General features: G+C 39.8%; 2 protein-coding genes across 3 annotated transcripts in view; both read right to left on the minus strand.

Annotated features, from left to right (window-relative positions):
- The window catches only part of Ent2 (Equilibrative nucleoside transporter 2), a 93,904-nt gene that overhangs the window by 57,818 nt on the left and 17,431 nt on the right, over positions 1-18,655 (minus strand). For both annotated transcript variants that reach the window (XM_065216354.1, XM_065216355.1), the window contains exon 2: positions 14,357-14,877. In XM_065216354.1, the coding sequence (XP_065072426.1) occupies positions 14,357-14,429 (73 nt within the window). In that variant the 5' untranslated portion in view covers positions 14,430-14,877. The remainder of the gene's footprint in view (positions 1-14,356; positions 14,878-18,655) is intronic.
- Positions 9,017-9,696, minus strand: LOC135717591 (uncharacterized). Its single transcript, XM_065239721.1, has 3 exons — positions 9,687-9,696; positions 9,188-9,580; positions 9,017-9,129 (listed from the first exon to the last, which is right to left on the minus strand). Exons 1-3 carry the CDS (start codon positions 9,694-9,696, stop codon positions 9,017-9,019), a joined length of 516 nt encoding a protein of 171 aa, XP_065095793.1.

Raw genomic sequence — 18,655 nt, forward strand, 5'->3', positions numbered from 1 at the left:
CCACACGAGGGCCCTACGATCTTTTGGTTGGGTCACTTTCGTACCCAAGGACATGAACCCCCCCAACGCACCGGAACTAAAGCCCATCGAAAAATAATGGGCTATTATGAAGCAGGCACTACGGAAGCATCCCAAGGAGGTCAAATCTGAGGAAGACATGAAGAAAAAGTGGGTTTCCGTACAGAAGAAGCTGCAGCCAGATGTTGTACAGAACCTAATGAGTGGAGTTAAACGCAAGGTGCGAACGTACGGCTATGGGTAAAATGGGGAATGCCCGTATGCACAGCATTATTTTTTTGCCATGTTCCTCTTTTACGACTAATAGATTTAGCAGATTTTTCATTCAAAAAGGTGTATAACATGTTGGATGAAGCTGTTTCCAAGCCGATATGTTCAATTTAGTCGAAGTTTGAATAATTTTTGCCCACTGTGCGCTGGTATTGCCGGCATTTCCACAATGACCCTCCGAAAGATCAAGAACAAACTCAACTTTTACGGTTCCTTCGGATTCTCCTGATAACATATCAATAAGTGCAGTTTCATAATCTGACCACATTTACGGTTGTTCCGGTCCTTCCGGAAGTTCACCCTGTGGTCTGCAGGTTCCGTATTCCAGTAACATTGTTTTATTGTTTTATTGTTGTTTTACATCAACAGGCTGGATGAAGCCCCAATGATGTTAACCTTATCAACTATGGTTTAAAAATAACATTCAAGCATGGTCATAACATAAAAACCCGAATTTATCCACCTATGGTGTGATCAGACCCTTCTTACTTATTCAAGTTTATTTATTTTATTGTCATTATCCGTGACCAAGCCCCCCACCCCCGTGTCATCCAGTGACGCTACGCCACTGCCTGGGGGTACCCGGAATATATCCGGGTGTAGTCTATTTGGTGAGGCTACCAATCACCTTATCATCGTATTTTAATGTGATTTAATGGGTTTTAATTCAATTCATATTCAAGCAACTTCCCCGGGGTACCCGGAACATGTCCAAGTGTGTCCAATGTGGTCTGGAACACTTAACACGACTTGCATTGATCTTATTTTTGAATTCTGTAGTAATTTGATGTGTCGCATGATGGTTTTAATACGTTTTCCGTTAAATCCAGCGTGAAGGCCCATATTCACCGGATCTTATTCCGGCCATATCTCCGGAACCGGTTCACCGATTCCAAAACCGTTCAATAGCGTTCAATGGGACCCCAAGACCTATCATTTGGCGCCGAGTTTGTCCAAATCGGTTGAGCGGTTGCTGAGAAACGTGAGCGCATTCATTTCGTTACATACACACACACACACACACATACACACATACACACGTACACACACACACACAGACATGTTCCGATCTCGTCGAGCTGAGTCAAATGGTATATGACACTCGGCCCTCCGGGCCTCGGATCGATAGTCGGTTTTTCAAGTGATATCTATACCCTTCTTTGTAAGAAGGGTAAAAAACATTGAAAAACATATAGGGGAATTTACGTATTCTCGTCAATGTAAGCAGCGTCCGCACTTCTATTAGCATTTTCACAGCGTCACGCACATATATGACGTGTCTGTTTGTTTCAATTCATCTGCTGCTTGCTTCTCTATCCATTCCAATCGACAGAATTCTTCAAAACTGTTTGAAAGCGTTTTTACAACGCTCTAAACTTCTCAGGTGAGTGTGACTATTGTCGGCAGCCTCTTTTTCTTCGGCAACCTTCCCATTAGAACTGCGTGTTAACCAGCTGTTCTATTATCGGCAACTCGAAATCAACCCCATTTTGTATTACGTATGCTTCATTTGAAGAAAAATCTGGCATAAAAGGATTGCTCGGTTCTACAAATATAATCTGATTGAAGCTGAAAGACTAAAGAATCATTTGGATACATTCAGGGAAGTGTGTTGATGGTAAAACATAGTGAAATTAACGTTTAAATTTTGATTGCCGAAAACAGTCAATGGGTACCGAAGCCGACATTTACCCTATCTTATAGTCAGCTACTCCTGCCGGCGAAAAACAGAAGAAAACTTTCGACGAAGCGCATCACGGGAGAGATGAAAGTCTAAAACATATGCAACTCTGTTGAATGTTCTCTGCAGTCTGCAAATCGCACCGTGTGCTGCATAATTTGTACGACGTAGAGGCAGTCTTAGCATAAGGTTATTACGAAGCGGTGAGGGTTGAACATTCAGGTCAATTTGCCTCAGGATAGCCTCGCAATCTGTCCTTCCTTGCAGGATATCGGCCACGGTTGGCTCTGCTTGTGTCTCTTCTAGTCCGGAGAAGTTCTAGGTCGATAAGTTGACAACGGCTTTCGTAACTGGGTAATTGAAACGGACCATTCCAAGGCAATCTACGCAACGCAAAACGAAGAAAGCGACGTTGAACAGATACAATTCTCTCGGCACCGTTGATGTAGTTTGGGTTCCAATTTCACTGGCGTGCACAGGGTGGGGCAAGGTGGGGCAATTGCCCCTCCTTTTATAAATAAAATTTTTATTTTCACATTTACAAAATTATGATATAAAATAACATGATTTCTTGATAACTTGATTTGAAGGTAAAATAACTTCATTTCATAAAATAAGGGCACTGAAAATGAAAACCTTTTATTGCGTCAATTCTTTTGAGATGGTGCCTGAAAAATGCACCACAAAGATGCATGAGGGACAAACTTCAATGAAATTTTTTGGTCAAAAATTCCACCACAATGGTACATACAAAAAATTCCTGGTGTAATTTTTTTTCAAGGTGGTTCATGGAGGGTTAAAAGAAGAGGGTAAATTTAGGATTGAAAAAATTCACCTTCGTGGTGGTAAATCGAAGAAAAAGCTTTCGACTGAATATTTCTGGTGTAAACATATCATCAAGGTGGTGCATGGAGGGACTAATCAAAATGAAAATTGGAAAAAAATTGAATCAAGCTAAAAATTTGGGGGTGTTTATTTAACTGAAAATTTCTGGTGGAAAATTCGCAACACTGTGGTAAATGTAGAAACAAGGTGCATAATTTGCATCGTTCTGATGAATACAAGCTTCATTGAAAATTTATGGTGGACAATTGGGTTCTTTAATTTTGAAAAATGTATCGTTTTTTATATATCATCTGAAAGAGCTTCATTTTCTGAGCACAGCGATATTTTTGTCGAACCCACACACTTTCAGCATAATAATAATTTCACTGTTTGACACTACACTAACAAACTGACAGCTCGCTCCCATACAAAGTGACTCCGAGGGGCGCTAATAAGGTGAGTTTTGCGAATGTAATCGAACTTATTTGAAATAGTTCCAGTGTACCAAAATTGATGAAAATTTTGGGTTTGAGTTCCATTATTAATGCAGATTACGAATATGCATTTACCTTAATACCCTTAAAGAACCCAATTTGTAGCATTCTGGTGAAGAGACAAAGCCTAAAAATTGCACCACAAAGGTGCATGGTGAAACAAACTTCACTGACAATTTTTGGTGCACCGTTCTGGTCGAGGGGGGTGACTCTATCTACGATTCAGAAAAGATTGTGTTTTGCTGTGGCTAGCTGCACGCACGCTGAGTAGATAGAAGGAAGATTTATGTCGATTTTGAAGATTTCCTGCAAAAAGATGAAGCACGATGCAAGTAAATGCGAGAAATGAAAGATGATTTTTCGAAGATTGATTCGCTAGTGTGAGATTTTTTGAGCATCTTGAATTGAGATTTAGATGTGTCGCCCCCTCGGTTCTGGTGAATGGAGGAGCATGCTTTATTGAAAATTTCTGGTGCAAAATTTGAATCACTCTGCTAAATGAAATGAACGGAAAATTTCTGGTGGAAAACTTGCACTGATCTTTAAAATCAAGCTATATTGAAAATGTCTGGTGGAAAATCTGCACCGTTCTGGTGAACGGATGGGCAAGCTTTTTGGAAATTTTTTGGTCTTAAATTTGCATCCCTCTGCTGAATAGAGAAACAAACTTTAATAATAATTTCTGGTGTAAAATTTGCACTTGAAAATTTATGATGAAAAATCTAAAAATAGGGGCAAGCTTTATTTGGTGGAAAACGTGCAACATTCTGATGATAGGAGAAGCAAGCTATATTGAAAATGTCTAGTAGAAAATGGAAAAAGGAAATCTGCACCAATCAGAAGATTGGAGAAGCAATTTTTATTGAACATTAACGGTGGTAAATTTGCATCGTTCTGATCAACTGAAATTTTCTGGTGTAAGATTTGCAACAATCTGCTTCATGGAGAGGCCTGATGTAAAAATTGAACAGTTCTGATGAATGGAGAGGCAAGCTTTATTGAACATTTATGGTAGAAAAACTACAACGATTGATTTAGTGAGTTGGCGGACAACTTAAACTAGATTTCCGAGAAGAACCTCAAGGGTATTGAATTCTGAGGACAGTTCGAAAAGAAAAGATTTCTGGGATGATTCCATGAAAATTCTGCAAATAATTTCTAGTGAATTCTGCAGATAGTTCCGAGATAACTTCGAAAATAATACCGTGAGAATCAAATTTTGAATGAAATTCCAGAGGGATGTTGAGAAAAAATTCAAGGGAGTTCCGAAGATAATTTCAAGCTCATTCTGGGTGTTGAGAAAAAAAAAAGTTCTAAAATATTCCGAGAAGAACCTCAAGGATATTGAATTCTTATGACAGTTCTAACATATTTCTGGGGAGAATTCAAAGAAAATTCTGCAGATAATTTTTACTGCATTTTGCAGATAGTTCCTAGACAATTTCGAAAAGAATACCGTGAAAATCCAATTTTGAGTGTAATTTCTAAGGGATTATAAGCAAAATTTCAAGTGAATTCCAATGTCTTCTGAGAAAAAATCACGAAGAGTTCTAAATATAATTCCAGTGGACCTCTGAGAAGAATTTCAAAAGAGCTCTTAGGAGAGTTCTAAAAAATCCGAGAAGAACCTCAAGGATATTGAATTCTGAGGACAGTTCCAAAGGATTTCTAGAGAGTATTCCAAGAAAATTCTGCGTGTAATTTCTAACGAATCCTGCAGATAGTTCCTAGATAATTCCGAAAAGAATAGCGAGAAAATTAAATTTTGAGTGAAATTCCAAAGGGATTTTGAGGACAATTTCAAGGGAGTACCGATAATTTCTAGCTCATTCCAGGAACATTTTTTTGAGAAAATTCTTCTGAAACTCTAAGGGTATTTCAGTTTTAAGGTGTTCTGAGTAAAAGTCAAGAAAAAATCTAAAAATAATTCCAGAGGACTTCTGAGAAGAATTTCAAAAAAGCTCATAGAGTTCTAAAAATTTCGAAAAGAACCTCAAGGAATTCTGAGGATGGACTTTTTTGCAACTGTTCAAAGTTTAAAGACAGCTTTTAGATTCCCTAATTGAAAAGTGGGTATTAGTTTGCCATTGAACCTTGGTCTATTGTTGTCTTACTAAAAATTCGTCTAAGAATCTTTTCTGAAAATTTCAATTCATTTGTTACCGTGGTTAAAAAATTACAGCTGTTTATGTCCGTTGCAATAAATTTGGGTTTGTCTTTTATATCATCTTTAAAACATGTTGAATGTTCGGCATCATTTTCTGTCACCCGACTGACGGTACTTTGGGACGGTTCATCATCGTCGATGCGATTAAATTGCCAATTTTCGCAGTTTGCATTGAAGAAGATGAACCACCACCGGAGCAAAAAATAAATAAAATTAGCTAAATTAAACAGTAGAGAAACAGTGGTGGGTGGACAGCACCCTCTCCCACGCACTTTAGAGTACTCCCCATCCCTAGATTAAATGAACCATAGAAAAAAATTGCCCCTCCTTAACAAGATTCCTGTGCACGCTAGTACTTCCAAACCGCTGAACAATACTCAAGCGTCGATCGAACAAGCGAACACTAGAGAGATTTTAGACAGTAGATATCAGTGAAGTTTTTAGGGGGGAGAGGTAGCTCATCGATTCTTCCGGTTCACCTCCTAGCATCGTGCTATAAGGTACCAGGCGATAACCAGGGTAGTTGATCGATAGCTCGATGACGTCATTTCGTTGGCGTCTGCAATGGGAAATTCTCATAGCAGGCGTTGACGATGGGACGTTGTCGAGTTGTTGAATAGCAACTATCGTGGTAACTCACCGATTACCTGTCGATCTGCCAAATTTGGAAAGACGTCTGCATTGAATTGTCTCATATAATAATATTCCGCCCACTATATCACAAGAAATTGCGAGTAGCTGAGTGGAATGGAGATAAGTTAAGCATTGGGTACAGGACCAAGTCTCCCCTGGGTGGTGCCAAAAGATGAGCGCAATAGAATCATCAAGTTGCCATAAGGCACGGAATGAGACTATTGCATGACTGGGTAGTCAAAGTCTTCCATTCGTTAGTCATTTCAGGTGGATTAGAACAGGTTTAGGTTTAGGGTGGGCGTTGGCCAGATTTGGATTTTTCAGATGTAATCCTGGATAGGACCCTATCATTGAACGTCGCGTGAAAGTGGAACTTAATGAAGGCCTAAGTATTTTTTCGTAGTTTTTAGTTTTCGAATTTGAAAGATCGTCGGTTACAGTGGCCTGCTTTTACTGAGCAGAAAACGCGGTCCCAGGTTCTTACATATCAAAGAGATTTATGGTAAAATCGCTTGTGTATCGTGTATTTTGCGAAACTCGTTGTTGTCGTTGGTTCCGGGTTTGAATGGATACACAAATTTGAGCAACGGTATTATGTCATATGAGGGGCTCGGTGGCCTTAGAGCAACCGTTTTTGCTTACTGAGCAGAACATCATGAGTCTAATCTCAGGCCCATCCACATTCAAGATTCGTCAATCGTTTTATTTGTTAATATGACTACATGGTAATAACAGCAACTCGGTGATTAAAAAGGTGCTCGTCTGCCTAGTAGCAAACGTTTTTGCTTACTGAGCAGAAGACCGTGGGTTTAGTCCCAAGCTCCTTCGCGTTATATGATCGTTAGGACATCAATTCAGCTTATCGTTTACCAAAACGACCCCTGCTGCAAACCCAACCCTCTTATCCAACATCCCAGTGATTCCTCGTGGAAGTGCAGAGGTGTTCTCGGCTTCCATCAAAGCGAGTGTCATGTCAACACAATCCTTCCCATTCCTTTCTTGACCTGTGTTCGGGCGCGGCCGGCGCTGGTATTGCCTAATTTAAGATCACCAGTTTTTACACATTGAGGATGATTGCTAGTCCCAAGCATCGTCTATTGGTTCTCTGTGTAATTACAGCTGATCTGGCAGTAACAGAGTAGCAACCGTGGGCGGTCAATCAAGCTCAAGCTCAAGCTCAAGTAGATATCAGTGAAGTTTTTAGTTATCCTTAAAATGAACCCTAAAGTTCTTGACGCCTTATCAACAACATATGAAATGTGTTGCTTGAATGAAAGCTGCGAATCCAAGATCACACCCAAGTCTTTCACCTGACTCACGCGTTCGATTGTCGAGCCAAGCAGGTCATAGCTAAATATTATCGGTTAATGTTTTCGTGAGAACGTAATAGCGGAGCATTCGGCTGGGTTAACCCGAGCAAAGTTTGCTAACATATTGATAACACGTTTTGTCACCTGGTTATCAATTCATTGATAACTAGGTTTGTTTCCAGTTTGGTTGAATAAACAGGCAACATAACATAATTGATAACTAAAATTTGATCCATAGATAACATTGAAAAAACTGATTGTGCTATCATAACAAACAGCTTGATAGCTAATCCTTTTAACGTTAATGTATTATAATAATAACTCATTAAACTATGAACCAGATATCATTGCTGAACATTGATAACAGGTATAAGATTACAAAATGAGTTATCATGCTGTTTTTTAGCCATAATTCATACCTAATGATTTCGACCTATTTTAAATTTCAGTTTATTGAAATAACATTTGATTGTTAGTTTTCATTACTTTATTGGTCTTTCAAAGATGTCTTTACAAAAAAAGTTGGAAGGGTTGTATACTAGATACGACCGCAGGGTTGGCGTTGGATAACGTATGTTATGTGTTGTACTTAATTTTGTATATTATATTTTAGGAATATTCCTTAATAACTCTTTTGCGAAAGTTTGGTGGCCCTGAAAAGGGCCGTTTTGTTGGGCTGATGTTGTTGGCAATGATGGAACGGGCGACCTTGTTGGACGCTTATATAGTAGAACAGAAAATATCAGAGGTGTCAGATACTCGCATACGTACGTTAAACTCTTTCTTGATAATGTTGTGGCCCTGAAAAGGCCCATTTTTCAACGTGCTCGGTGTAGTTGCCCTTGCGGAGCAGACGGTGAATACGACCGACTGAGAACTGCAGCAGCTGGGCATTCCATGACGGCGGCCCAGTATACCGGAGCACTGGCACCAACGCACTCGGCGTAGTTGCCCTTTCGCCCCCAGGCTCTGCTGCCGCTGCTCTGCTGCCGTTGCTCTGCTTCCGCTGCTCTGGTACTGCTGCTCTGCTGCTGGGTCGACGATCGGATAGACAATGATGGAACGGGCGACCTTGTTGAACGCTTATATAGTAGAACAGAAAATATCAGAGGTGTCAGATACTCGCATCTGATGTCTCGGTTGGAGAAAGTATAAGAATATAAAAAATCAATCGATTTTCACCATCTTTAGACAATGGTTTACTTTTAACCATTTTTCAATAGTTTACAGAATGAAATCAATAGTTTTGAAACATTCAGCAAATTGCTAGAAATATTTCCAATCGATTGATGCCATTATCTCGTAAATCTATCGAGAGACGGTTGAGTGATTATCGTTCAAAATCTTTTAATTTTTCGTAACGCATCCAAAATGACTGTTTTCAATTTTGTACTCCCGTATGTTGCCGAAAGACGTTATCCAACGTCAAAACAAATCTAACAACTCGAATGATACATTCAGATCTTCAAAAAATTAAGTAACAAATGGAAAAATGCTACGACTTTTTCAATTTGATTTGACGTTGCTCTGTGATAAAACTGATTGTAGCAAGTTAAAATTGTTCCCATAAAAAAAAAAAACAAAATAAAAATAAACCATGAAACGCCTTGCTATGTACTTATCGCGAAGCATTGGCAATCACTCGTGTCATCAGACGTCCTGCATTTTTGTAGCACGTATTTGCAGTAGCAGAGTCATCACGAAGAAAAATACGACGATCGTAATGGCGTCCTGTAAGAATTAAATCAAATTAGTTACAACAATCTGAACATGCATCATGTATTCATACTTTTTATCCATCGCACTCTTACTGGGTCCAACGGCACTTTTGCAGTTTCTCCTTCAGTTTCGTCACCCGTTGCTTCACCATCACCTGTATCATGTGCATTATCAGCTGGACAGACTGGGAAAAGCTGCATTATCAGAAACTTCACAAACAAATAATCTTTGTCGCCTGCTTCGTGAGACAACCGCTGTAGCGTTTCACAATCTAGGAATCCTTCATCTTCCTTGAATGGCTTCTCAGGTGTTGGCAGAAGTTTCGAAGTCAAAGAATCCAGCAGCTTTGCGTTCTGGGCTTCCAGTTGTGCATTTCTCAACAGCAAAGCATCCTTCTCCTTCTGCAGGGACTCCAATAATTGCTTATATTTCTCAACCTCAACCAACTTCCCACACGAGCATTCTACACCATAAAACCCGAATTTATCCACCTATGGTGTGATCAGACCCTTCTTACTTATTCAAGGTTATTTATTGTATTGTCATTATCAGTGACCAAGCCCCCCAACCCCGTGTCATCCAGTGACGCTACGCCACTGCCTGGGGGTACCCGGAATATATCCGGGTGTAGTCTATTTGGTGAGGCTACCAATCACCTTATCATCGTATTTTAATGTGATTTAATGGGTTTTAATTCAATTCATATTCAAGCAACTTCCCCGGGGTACCCGGAACAAGTCCAAGTGTGTCCAATGTGGTCTGGAACACTTAACACGACTTGCATTGATCTTATTTTGAATTCTGTAGTAATTTGATGTGTCGCATGATGGTTTTAATACGTTTTCCGTTAAATCCAGCGTGAAGGCCCATATTCACCGGATCTTATTCCGGCCATATCTCTGGAACCGGTTCACTGATTCCAGAACCGTTCAATAGCGTTCAATGGGACCCCAAGACCTATCATTTGGCGCCGAGTTTGTCCAAATCGGTTGAGCGGTTGCTGAGAAACGTGAGCGCATTCATTTCGTTACATACACACACACATACACACATACACACGTACACACACACACAGAGACATGTTCCGATCTCGTCGAGCTGAGTCGAATGGTATATGACACTCGGCCCTCCGGGCCTCGGATCGATAGTCGGTTTTTAAAGTGATATCTATACCCTTCTTTGTAAGAAGGGTAAAAAACATTGAAAAACATATATCTTATAGTCAGCTACTCCTGCGGGCGAAAAACAGAAGAAAACTTTCGACGAAGCGCATCACGGGAGAGATGAAAGTCTAAAACATATGCAACTCTGTTGAATGTTCTCTGCAGTCTGCAAATCGCACCGTGTGCTGCATAATTTGTACGACGTAGAGGCAGTCTTAGCATAAGGTTATTACGAAGCGGTGAGGGTTGAACATTCAGGTCAATTTGCCTCAGGATAGCCTCGCAATCTGTCCTTCCTTGCAGGATATCGGCCACGGTTAGGGCTCTGCTTGTGTCTCTTCTAGTCCGGAGAAGTTCTAGGTCGATAAGTTGACAACGGCTTTCGTAACTGGATAATTGAAACGGATCATTCCAAGGCAATCTACGCAACGCAAAACGAAGAAAGCGACGTTGAACAGATACGATTCTCTCGGCACCGTTGATGTAGTTTGGGTTCCAAACCGCTGAACAATACTCAAGCGTCGATCGAACAAGCGAACAAAAGAGAGATTTTAGACAGTAGATATCAGTGGAGTTTTTAGTTATCCTAAAAATGAACCCTAAAGTTCTTGACGCCTTATCAACAACATATGAAATGTGTTGCTTGAATGAAAGCTGCGAATCCAAGATCACACCCAAGTCTTTCACCTGACTCACGCGTTCGATTGTCGAGCCAAGCAGGTCATAGCTAAATATTATCGGTTGATGTTTTCGTGAGAACGTAATAGCGGAGCATTTGGCTGGGTTCACTACCATTATGTTTAACCTGCACCAATTGCGAATATGTTCAGTTGACGTTGAAGAAAGTGACAGTCAGCAATGGAGCAGATTCGTAGGAAGATTTTGAGGTCATCTGCATATGATAACCGAGGAGCTTCGATGACCAGATGCACGTCGTTGAAGTACAGTATAAAAAATAACGATCCCATGTGACTTCCCTGAGGTATACCTGATGTGGCGAAGAAGCTAGCTGATCTGCAATCTCCTATGGCAACCTTTAGTTGCCGACCGGTAAGATATGATCGAATCCAACTCAGAAGATTACCGCATACACCTAGCCTGCCGAGTTTAGCAATCCCAATAGCATGGTTCAACTTGTCGAATGCTGCGGATAGGTCTGAATAAATAACGTCCGTTTGAACCCGATCCGACATGCTTTCGGTTATATACGATGTGAGACACAGCACTGGAAAGTTCCTGGCAGCGAGGTTAATATGGTCGTCATTAAGTATCTAATTAGTGAATACACTAATGAACATACCATTTCTACGTTCGTTCCAAATATCCCGGAAGAACAAACTGTAGTCATCAAGGTCTATTGCCCGGTCACAATTTGAAATTCACATCAATAAGTGCTTTCGAAAAAACTGCGAACCCCAGTTTTATGAATTGGCCACATTTCCGGTTCTTCCGGAAGGTCACACTATGGCCTCAACGTCCTTGTTCCGGTCACGGCTCTAAATGGCAAGGTTTTCTTTATTATGGAGGCTTTCAGCCTGAGACTGGTTCGCCTCCGGACGACTCTAAATGCATTCTTACAACACATCTACATGTGCTTTTAAAGAAGAAAAAACCGCGAATCTCTAGGACCAGCTTCATGCATTGACCATTTTTACGGTTACTTCGGATCTTCCGGAGGAGCACACTTTGACCTTCGATGTCCACCACTTCAAATTAATTATGACAACCAGTGCTACAAAATTTCGACAATACACGGTGATATTGACAATTCTGCTTTGGTCACTCATTTGAGCTAACAGTCATAGTCAAGGCAAACCATGTCAATTGTCAATGACAATGCTGTCAGTGACGAACATGTGTAGAATTTTATATTAACTAAATTTGTAACGGACTTGAGCAAAACAATTACATGTAGCCGTTAATGTGAACAAGCATCTACGTCCTGAACTACTTGGATAACAATAATGTGACACAGAATGTACGAAATTACACTTTTTGTTACCAGGTGATTCTTTCTTGTTTTTTTCCTTGATTTGTTTTCCGTCGATCTTGTTTTCATTGATGAGCACCAATGCTACCGACGCCAGGGAGGCAGCTCCCACACCTGGACCCATCAACTCATGAACCGGGGACCAACGGCTTTACTTCCCTTCCGAAGGAAGGCGTGATCAGAGATATTATGCCTCAGAACATCCCGGCGGCGCCGACTGGGATTGAACCCAGGCCTGCTGGGGTGAGAGGTAATCACGCTTCCCACATTCCATAAACAATAGCAGAACCTTTATAAGGTTAACATAACTGGTAAAGTGTAGGTAAAGGTTGAACTGTTCTAGAAATTGTTATTTTCTATGCGGGTCATTGGTGGTTGATCGTTTTCATGCTCATCCTCAGATCAGAGAGCTTGTTTACAAGGTGTTAGAATTAAAAACTAAAGAACGATATTTTTGTTCGTTTTCAGGTTGTAATCTAAGCGATTATGATACTTTTGAAAATTTGCCACTAGTTGATTGCTTCCAGCAGCACAGCTGTAATTATAATCATTTTAAGAGCACAAACACCTATAGCACAGACAGCAGCACTCAACTGTTGAAACAATGGTCTATATATATCATTCCTTTTCAAAGAACCAACCCATCAAACATTGGAAGCAGAATAAGAGCTTATTCAGGCAAAAATATACTTCTTCGACTACAAAATGGCTGTTGTTTGTTGGAAATGCAGTTTCAGGTTGGAAACTTGCAACCAACATAGCTATTTTTTTTCAAAAACTGTATTGGATTGGTAAGTGCAATTTGAACTACCACAATAATTATTGGGGATTGACAATTTGAACTACCACAATAATCATAATTAATATACATAATCATTATCTCGGATGACGCTAACCCAATTTGGCGGCATTTAATTTGCAATCTATTTTAAATCAACAATTTATTAGCTTCGCTAGGTAACCAATCCTATTTTACACGAATAACACGTTTTCATACTCTTTTTACATGTTTAAGCCATTACAGTTGTCAACCATGATTGATGAATCATATTATGAGACACCAAGCCTTCCAAAAGAGGTCGTGTATTTTTATCAACCTGTTTCTCTTTACCGGCAGAGCTGCTCTTCGCCCACGTCTTCCTGGTCGACACGCTGATAGTGATAACGTGATTTTGGCTGTTCTCACTCAACGTCACAACATACAGTGCCTTTTCGGTTTTGGCGGTTTCTTTACTTTCTGAACAATCATCGAACACAGCATTCCGTTTGAGACTTTGTTAGAATGCGTTTCATGGATTTGAGATGACTGGTAGTGTATTAAAAATGAACAAGAAAGCAATGATTTAAAACTAGAGAAATAAATAACTGATAGAGTAATTATGCCAAAACCGGGAAGGTTCTTAGAATACTTCAACAATGTGTCCAAGTAGTTACGGTCAAAGAGAGGAACTGTTTGCATAACATATCAAATCTTAATTGAGCGTAATGAAATCTTTAAAAACTCATTAGTGAAGTGTGTTGCCGGTAAACTTCACGCATTTGACACATATCTATTAACATACGAGTGGGTTGTTGAACACAACGCAAATCCTATTTTTAGTTTTAAAATTACCTGGCAACAAAAGTTATATCAGTTTGGGTTTAAGAACAAAAATCAAATTAGCATGAACTAAACATTTATTTATTCCCATCCGCACAGTATTGAGACACGTGCATGTCAGCACCGGTAGCATCAGGTCATCAATAGAGCTACTTTCGGTTTCCTTTTCACCATGGCGGCGTGACATATCCATAAGCACCGCTCACTCTTCTACAGATAGTGCTGTGTGAAACGAGGGCTAGTGCTATATACCTAACGGGAAATTGCTACCATTTCGGTGCTTCCCGTATCCAACATTATGGACTATCGCAGATTACACCTCACTATATACTATGTGCATGGGCGTCGTCAGCGGGATGCAATAATATTCAACAGTTCTTATTCCGGATATTACACAGCTATAAGCCAACCAAACGTTTTCTTATTTCAATTTACATTTTGTTAAAACTGATAGTTTACATACGACTGACGTCAAAATTGACTCACCTCTGCCTCCAACAATACTGATGGACCCGTTCTTCCTGGGATCCAGCAGGTTCTGATTATCGTTTGCGGCCATGTTTCCTGATTTTAGCACGCGCCTTCAAATACCGACCATCAACAACTAACAAAACATTAACTTCCTGTTTGCACTAGCGAAACCGCCTAAACGTTCCGCTCTTTTTTTCACCTTCAACCCGAACTTCCCACATATACGTTCACCAGTCAGCGTATTGCTTCTAACGTACACCGATCACGAACTTTTCAAGACATTCAAACGAACATAAAACACCATGCGAGAATCGATTTCATCAATCAAATTTCCGCCACTAGCACATGTTCCAATTTACACCGTTTTTTTTTCAACGAAGATTCTTCCACACAGCAACAGTTTGGGATCTAATGTTTGTTGATCAATAATCGTCTCACATTTCGCATGCACTTCGAATCCGCGTTGTCCTCCATACACTACGGTTCAATTGTAGGTACTCCAGTCAGTTCGCCAGCAAGTGGTGGGATCATCAATTCTAAAAATAGGAAAGAAAATTTGAAAAGAGATGCGTTAATAAAGTTATGACTAGGAAAGCAAAGCTGGTTGGTAATGATTGAGCTGTTATTTGAAATGTGAGCAGGTTTTTTTTTAGCTTAGTCGAGCAGTTTTGTGAAGACCTTCTACCAGAGTAAAATAAGACTTTTTGAGATTGTTTAATCCTAGCATGCGAAAAATCCTCTTTTCTCGAAGTTTATATTGCTACGTGGTCAATTTCGAGTGGTGGGAAGTGTTATTTTAAACTGCTAAAACTGCAAATAATTGTGGATTATTTTTGCCTCGACATTGATTTGCCTTTTTTTATTGCTGCATGGTCTTTTTCAATTAGGAACAATGCTGGCTGGACTGATGCCGTTTTACATAGAAGATAGGAATAGCCATTCAAATTTCAACCTAATGCCATTCGGCTTATTAGAAATTGGCCCAATTACATTCGATCTAAAGACACAACTTCACAACCCCCTCGTCCAACTATTTCTAAACCTGGCTACGTCCTTGATCACGAACTTCATACAGGCTCGGATAAACTTAATGCAGACTGATAGCGAATTTGTTTATTATCCAGGTTGGAAGTTCTAGGTTACAAAAAAACGTTCACACTGACGTTGACAGACAACAAGCTGATCCAATCTTGATACCCGATCCAGGTTGGAACTGAATCAAAAACAAAATTGCTATGAGTGTCTCGAATCAAGTTTAAAATTACACAATTGATATTTTTTAAACATAGCATGCGATGTTATGTCTAACGCGCGCAGATAGGGAAATTGAACCCCTCAATCAATGGGGGTGCTTCGTTCTGCTTCTGACAGCACTCACCACCAGCTGGAGAGCCGCCTTCAATCGTATGGGTGGAACGATCAATAATTATGCACTTTTTCGGAGTATTATTTCTACATAATATCGCTAAACACTAGCTTTTTTTTACCGAACTCAGTATACTTTTTGACGAGATTAGAGCAGCTGCGCGCTCGGTGAATGTGTCGGTAAGTTCAACAGATGTTGAGCAATCGGTAGTCAAGCCCAGCGTTGCCAGGTATACCGATTTATCGGTATTTGTACCGATTTTCGAACTTGATTCCGATATACAGATACGGCTCCTCAGAATACCGATTTTTTAGATATCATACTGATTTATACAGATTTTTTTAAAAATCACAATTATTAATGCCTGCCTGCGTTCAAATGTCAGAGAAAACTATTGTGAGGGACTTTAATCGTTCTGGATATGTTCAAAAAATAATTCATCTAACAAAATTTCTTAGAGAGTATCCATTAGGTCCGTCACGCTTTAAGGAGAAGAGGGGGTTTACAAATATGTTACAAGCAACCCAACTAACATTGAAAACTAAATAAGGCAAAAATATGTAGCTTCAGCTAAAAAGTAGCTTATTCAGCTTTTAATCAGATCAAATTTTTTGTTGGGAATGCATTAGGTATAGGAAAACCGTGACAAAAGCGGTGATGGGGAGGGGTTGAGTTTCCCTAAAATGACGTGACGTACTTAATGCATGCTTGCTTATGCTTCATACTTTTTCGGCTAGTGTTTCCATTTTCTCGCCGTTTTTGGCTTCCCAGAAATCGAGCTAATGGCTCATCTCGGTAATTCCTGGGAATCGGGAAATACTTTTATGTCACCAAAACAGGTCCATCAGAATGTTATTTTTTTTTTAACTTTCTGAAGTTTATTTAATCTTTCCTTAGAATTTTCTCCTACCTTAGTCCATAAGTTAGTTTTCAATTCTTCCCAGTCAGTTATTTCAATTTTCCTCGGGAGCTTCTTCTGGCTTCACTCGAAAGGTTCTTCCGTTTTCTCCTTTCAGTTTTTTTTTTCAATTTCCAGACCAGAATATTGTGCTAACTACCGGTTTTCACCGGAAATTTCTTTCATTTCTTTCTGGCTTCCTCTGGATATGTCATCCGATTTTTTTTCTAAAAGTTTCTTTAAATTTTACACAATATCTTCTTTCTTCTTTCTCTGGAAGTTTTTTCAGCTTCCTTCAGAAGCTAATTCTAACATTTCCCGGAAATTTCTTCCGACTTTCCTGGAAAGGTCGGTTTCAAATAGGGGTATGACTCTTAGAGTCCAAGCTAAACAAAACAGGTCAAGCCACTCCCATACGAAATATCCCTTTAGAAAGTGTATGTATCCATCACAAGCGTCTACAAGCTTTTGCAAGATCGTGCAAATACTTGTGTGCGATTGTGAGGAATGCATATCCTTAGAAAATAAATATTTTTTAGCCTCGAAAATCTTAATCATACCCCTTACTTCTTAGTCCAAACGTTTAAATTTTTGCCTTCGAAAATGGCAAAAATATAACATTAATAAAAATAGCATGCACCGATAAATACCGATTTTTTAAACCTTCGATACCGATAAGCCTGAAAACAATCTGGCAATGCTGGTCAAGCCACACTTGCTTAAGTATACTGTCGAATGACAGTTCTGAATTCTGATTTTGTAAAGACAGAGATAGAAACAGTAACATGAAGAGATCTGTTTCATCTGTAAGGTTTCATTTTTCACCATTCTAATGAGTCGTCACTCTTGTTTCAACTACCATCCTAGAATCACCTCTTTAAGACTAGTTACGGTCATCCGAAATCAACCCAGACGTTTAAACCTTAACAATCAGTCCCATCAGTGAGCATAACATTGCGAGCTGTAAAATAACTGAATAGACTGTATTAGCATGACGACGTACTTTACAGTATTTTTTTTTCGACGAAGTTAGGTAATTAGATAATGGTTTTTATTACATAAATTACTGAAAATCAGCTTTTTTTCTCGTAAATATCTGTCTTTCAACCAATTTAACTGATTTTATGTTTACAATTTAAGTTGTTTTAAATATGGTGTGATATTTTACTATAAACTATTTTATTTATTTATTTATTGCATGTTATCAACAAACTAGTATGGACAATAAAAAGTTATCTTAAAGCTAACAAAAATTGCCTTATAAGAGAGTCCCGTGACATGTCAAAATCAAAAACTGAGGAGACTTGGTTGAACGTCCGTTGGAGGGTGATTAGCCCGCAATTCGCCGCAAAGTTATTTCTCCTGAGTGGGATCCTGAGAAGAAAGTTGCCTCGAAGCACACGGGAGCCCTAACTGTGGATGCCATTGAAGCTGTGGTTGCTGGATGGGCGCTACTGTTGAGTAGCATCGGCCCAGATGTTGTTACTGGAAGGGTGCTACTGTTGAGTAGCCTCGACCCGGATGTGATTCGCTGTCGTTGTTGCTGGATGGGCTCGTGATGGAGGCCCGCTGCTGCTGTATTTGCTATGTGCTGCTACAGTATATTTACTGGGATTTAAAGGCATGCAATTCATCTCACCACCACCTTTGAATTGTCTCCAGGTCAACTTGCAGCTCTATAGCATCTTGTAACGATTTCACGTGCGTGTAGATTTTGAGATCATCAGCAAAGGATAAACGATGGGATTTCAGCAACAGATCGTTGAAATACAACAGGAAGATCAATGGACCAAGATGGCTACCTTGAAGAATACCAGACAGAGCGGGGAACGGAACTGACAATTCGTCACCAATTTTGGTTCTGATGCTTCTGCCACAAAGATACGATCGGAACCCATGCACCACCGATGCCAAGCCTCTACAACATTGCCACAGCAATATTGTGGTTGATTCTGTCGAAAGCCGCCGATAAATCCGTATATCAGTTTGCGATCTAGCTGTAAGCCCATCCATGATAAACAACGAGATTGACAGGAGATTCGTGGTCCTT

Source organism: Ochlerotatus camptorhynchus, unplaced genomic scaffold (genome assembly GCF_037179485.1).
Source record: "Ochlerotatus camptorhynchus isolate MF236.1 unplaced genomic scaffold, CSIRO-AGI_Acam_v1.1 ptg000062l, whole genome shotgun sequence".
Lineage (NCBI taxonomy): Eukaryota > Metazoa > Arthropoda > Insecta > Diptera > Culicidae > Ochlerotatus > Ochlerotatus camptorhynchus.

Excerpts from the sequence above, each read along its gene's own strand:
- LOC135717591 (XM_065239721.1), bottom strand. Across the intron at positions 9,130-9,187 it reads AAGAGTGCGATGGATAAAAA|GACGCCATTACGATCGTCGT; the intron begins GTATGAATACAT and ends TAATTCTTACAG.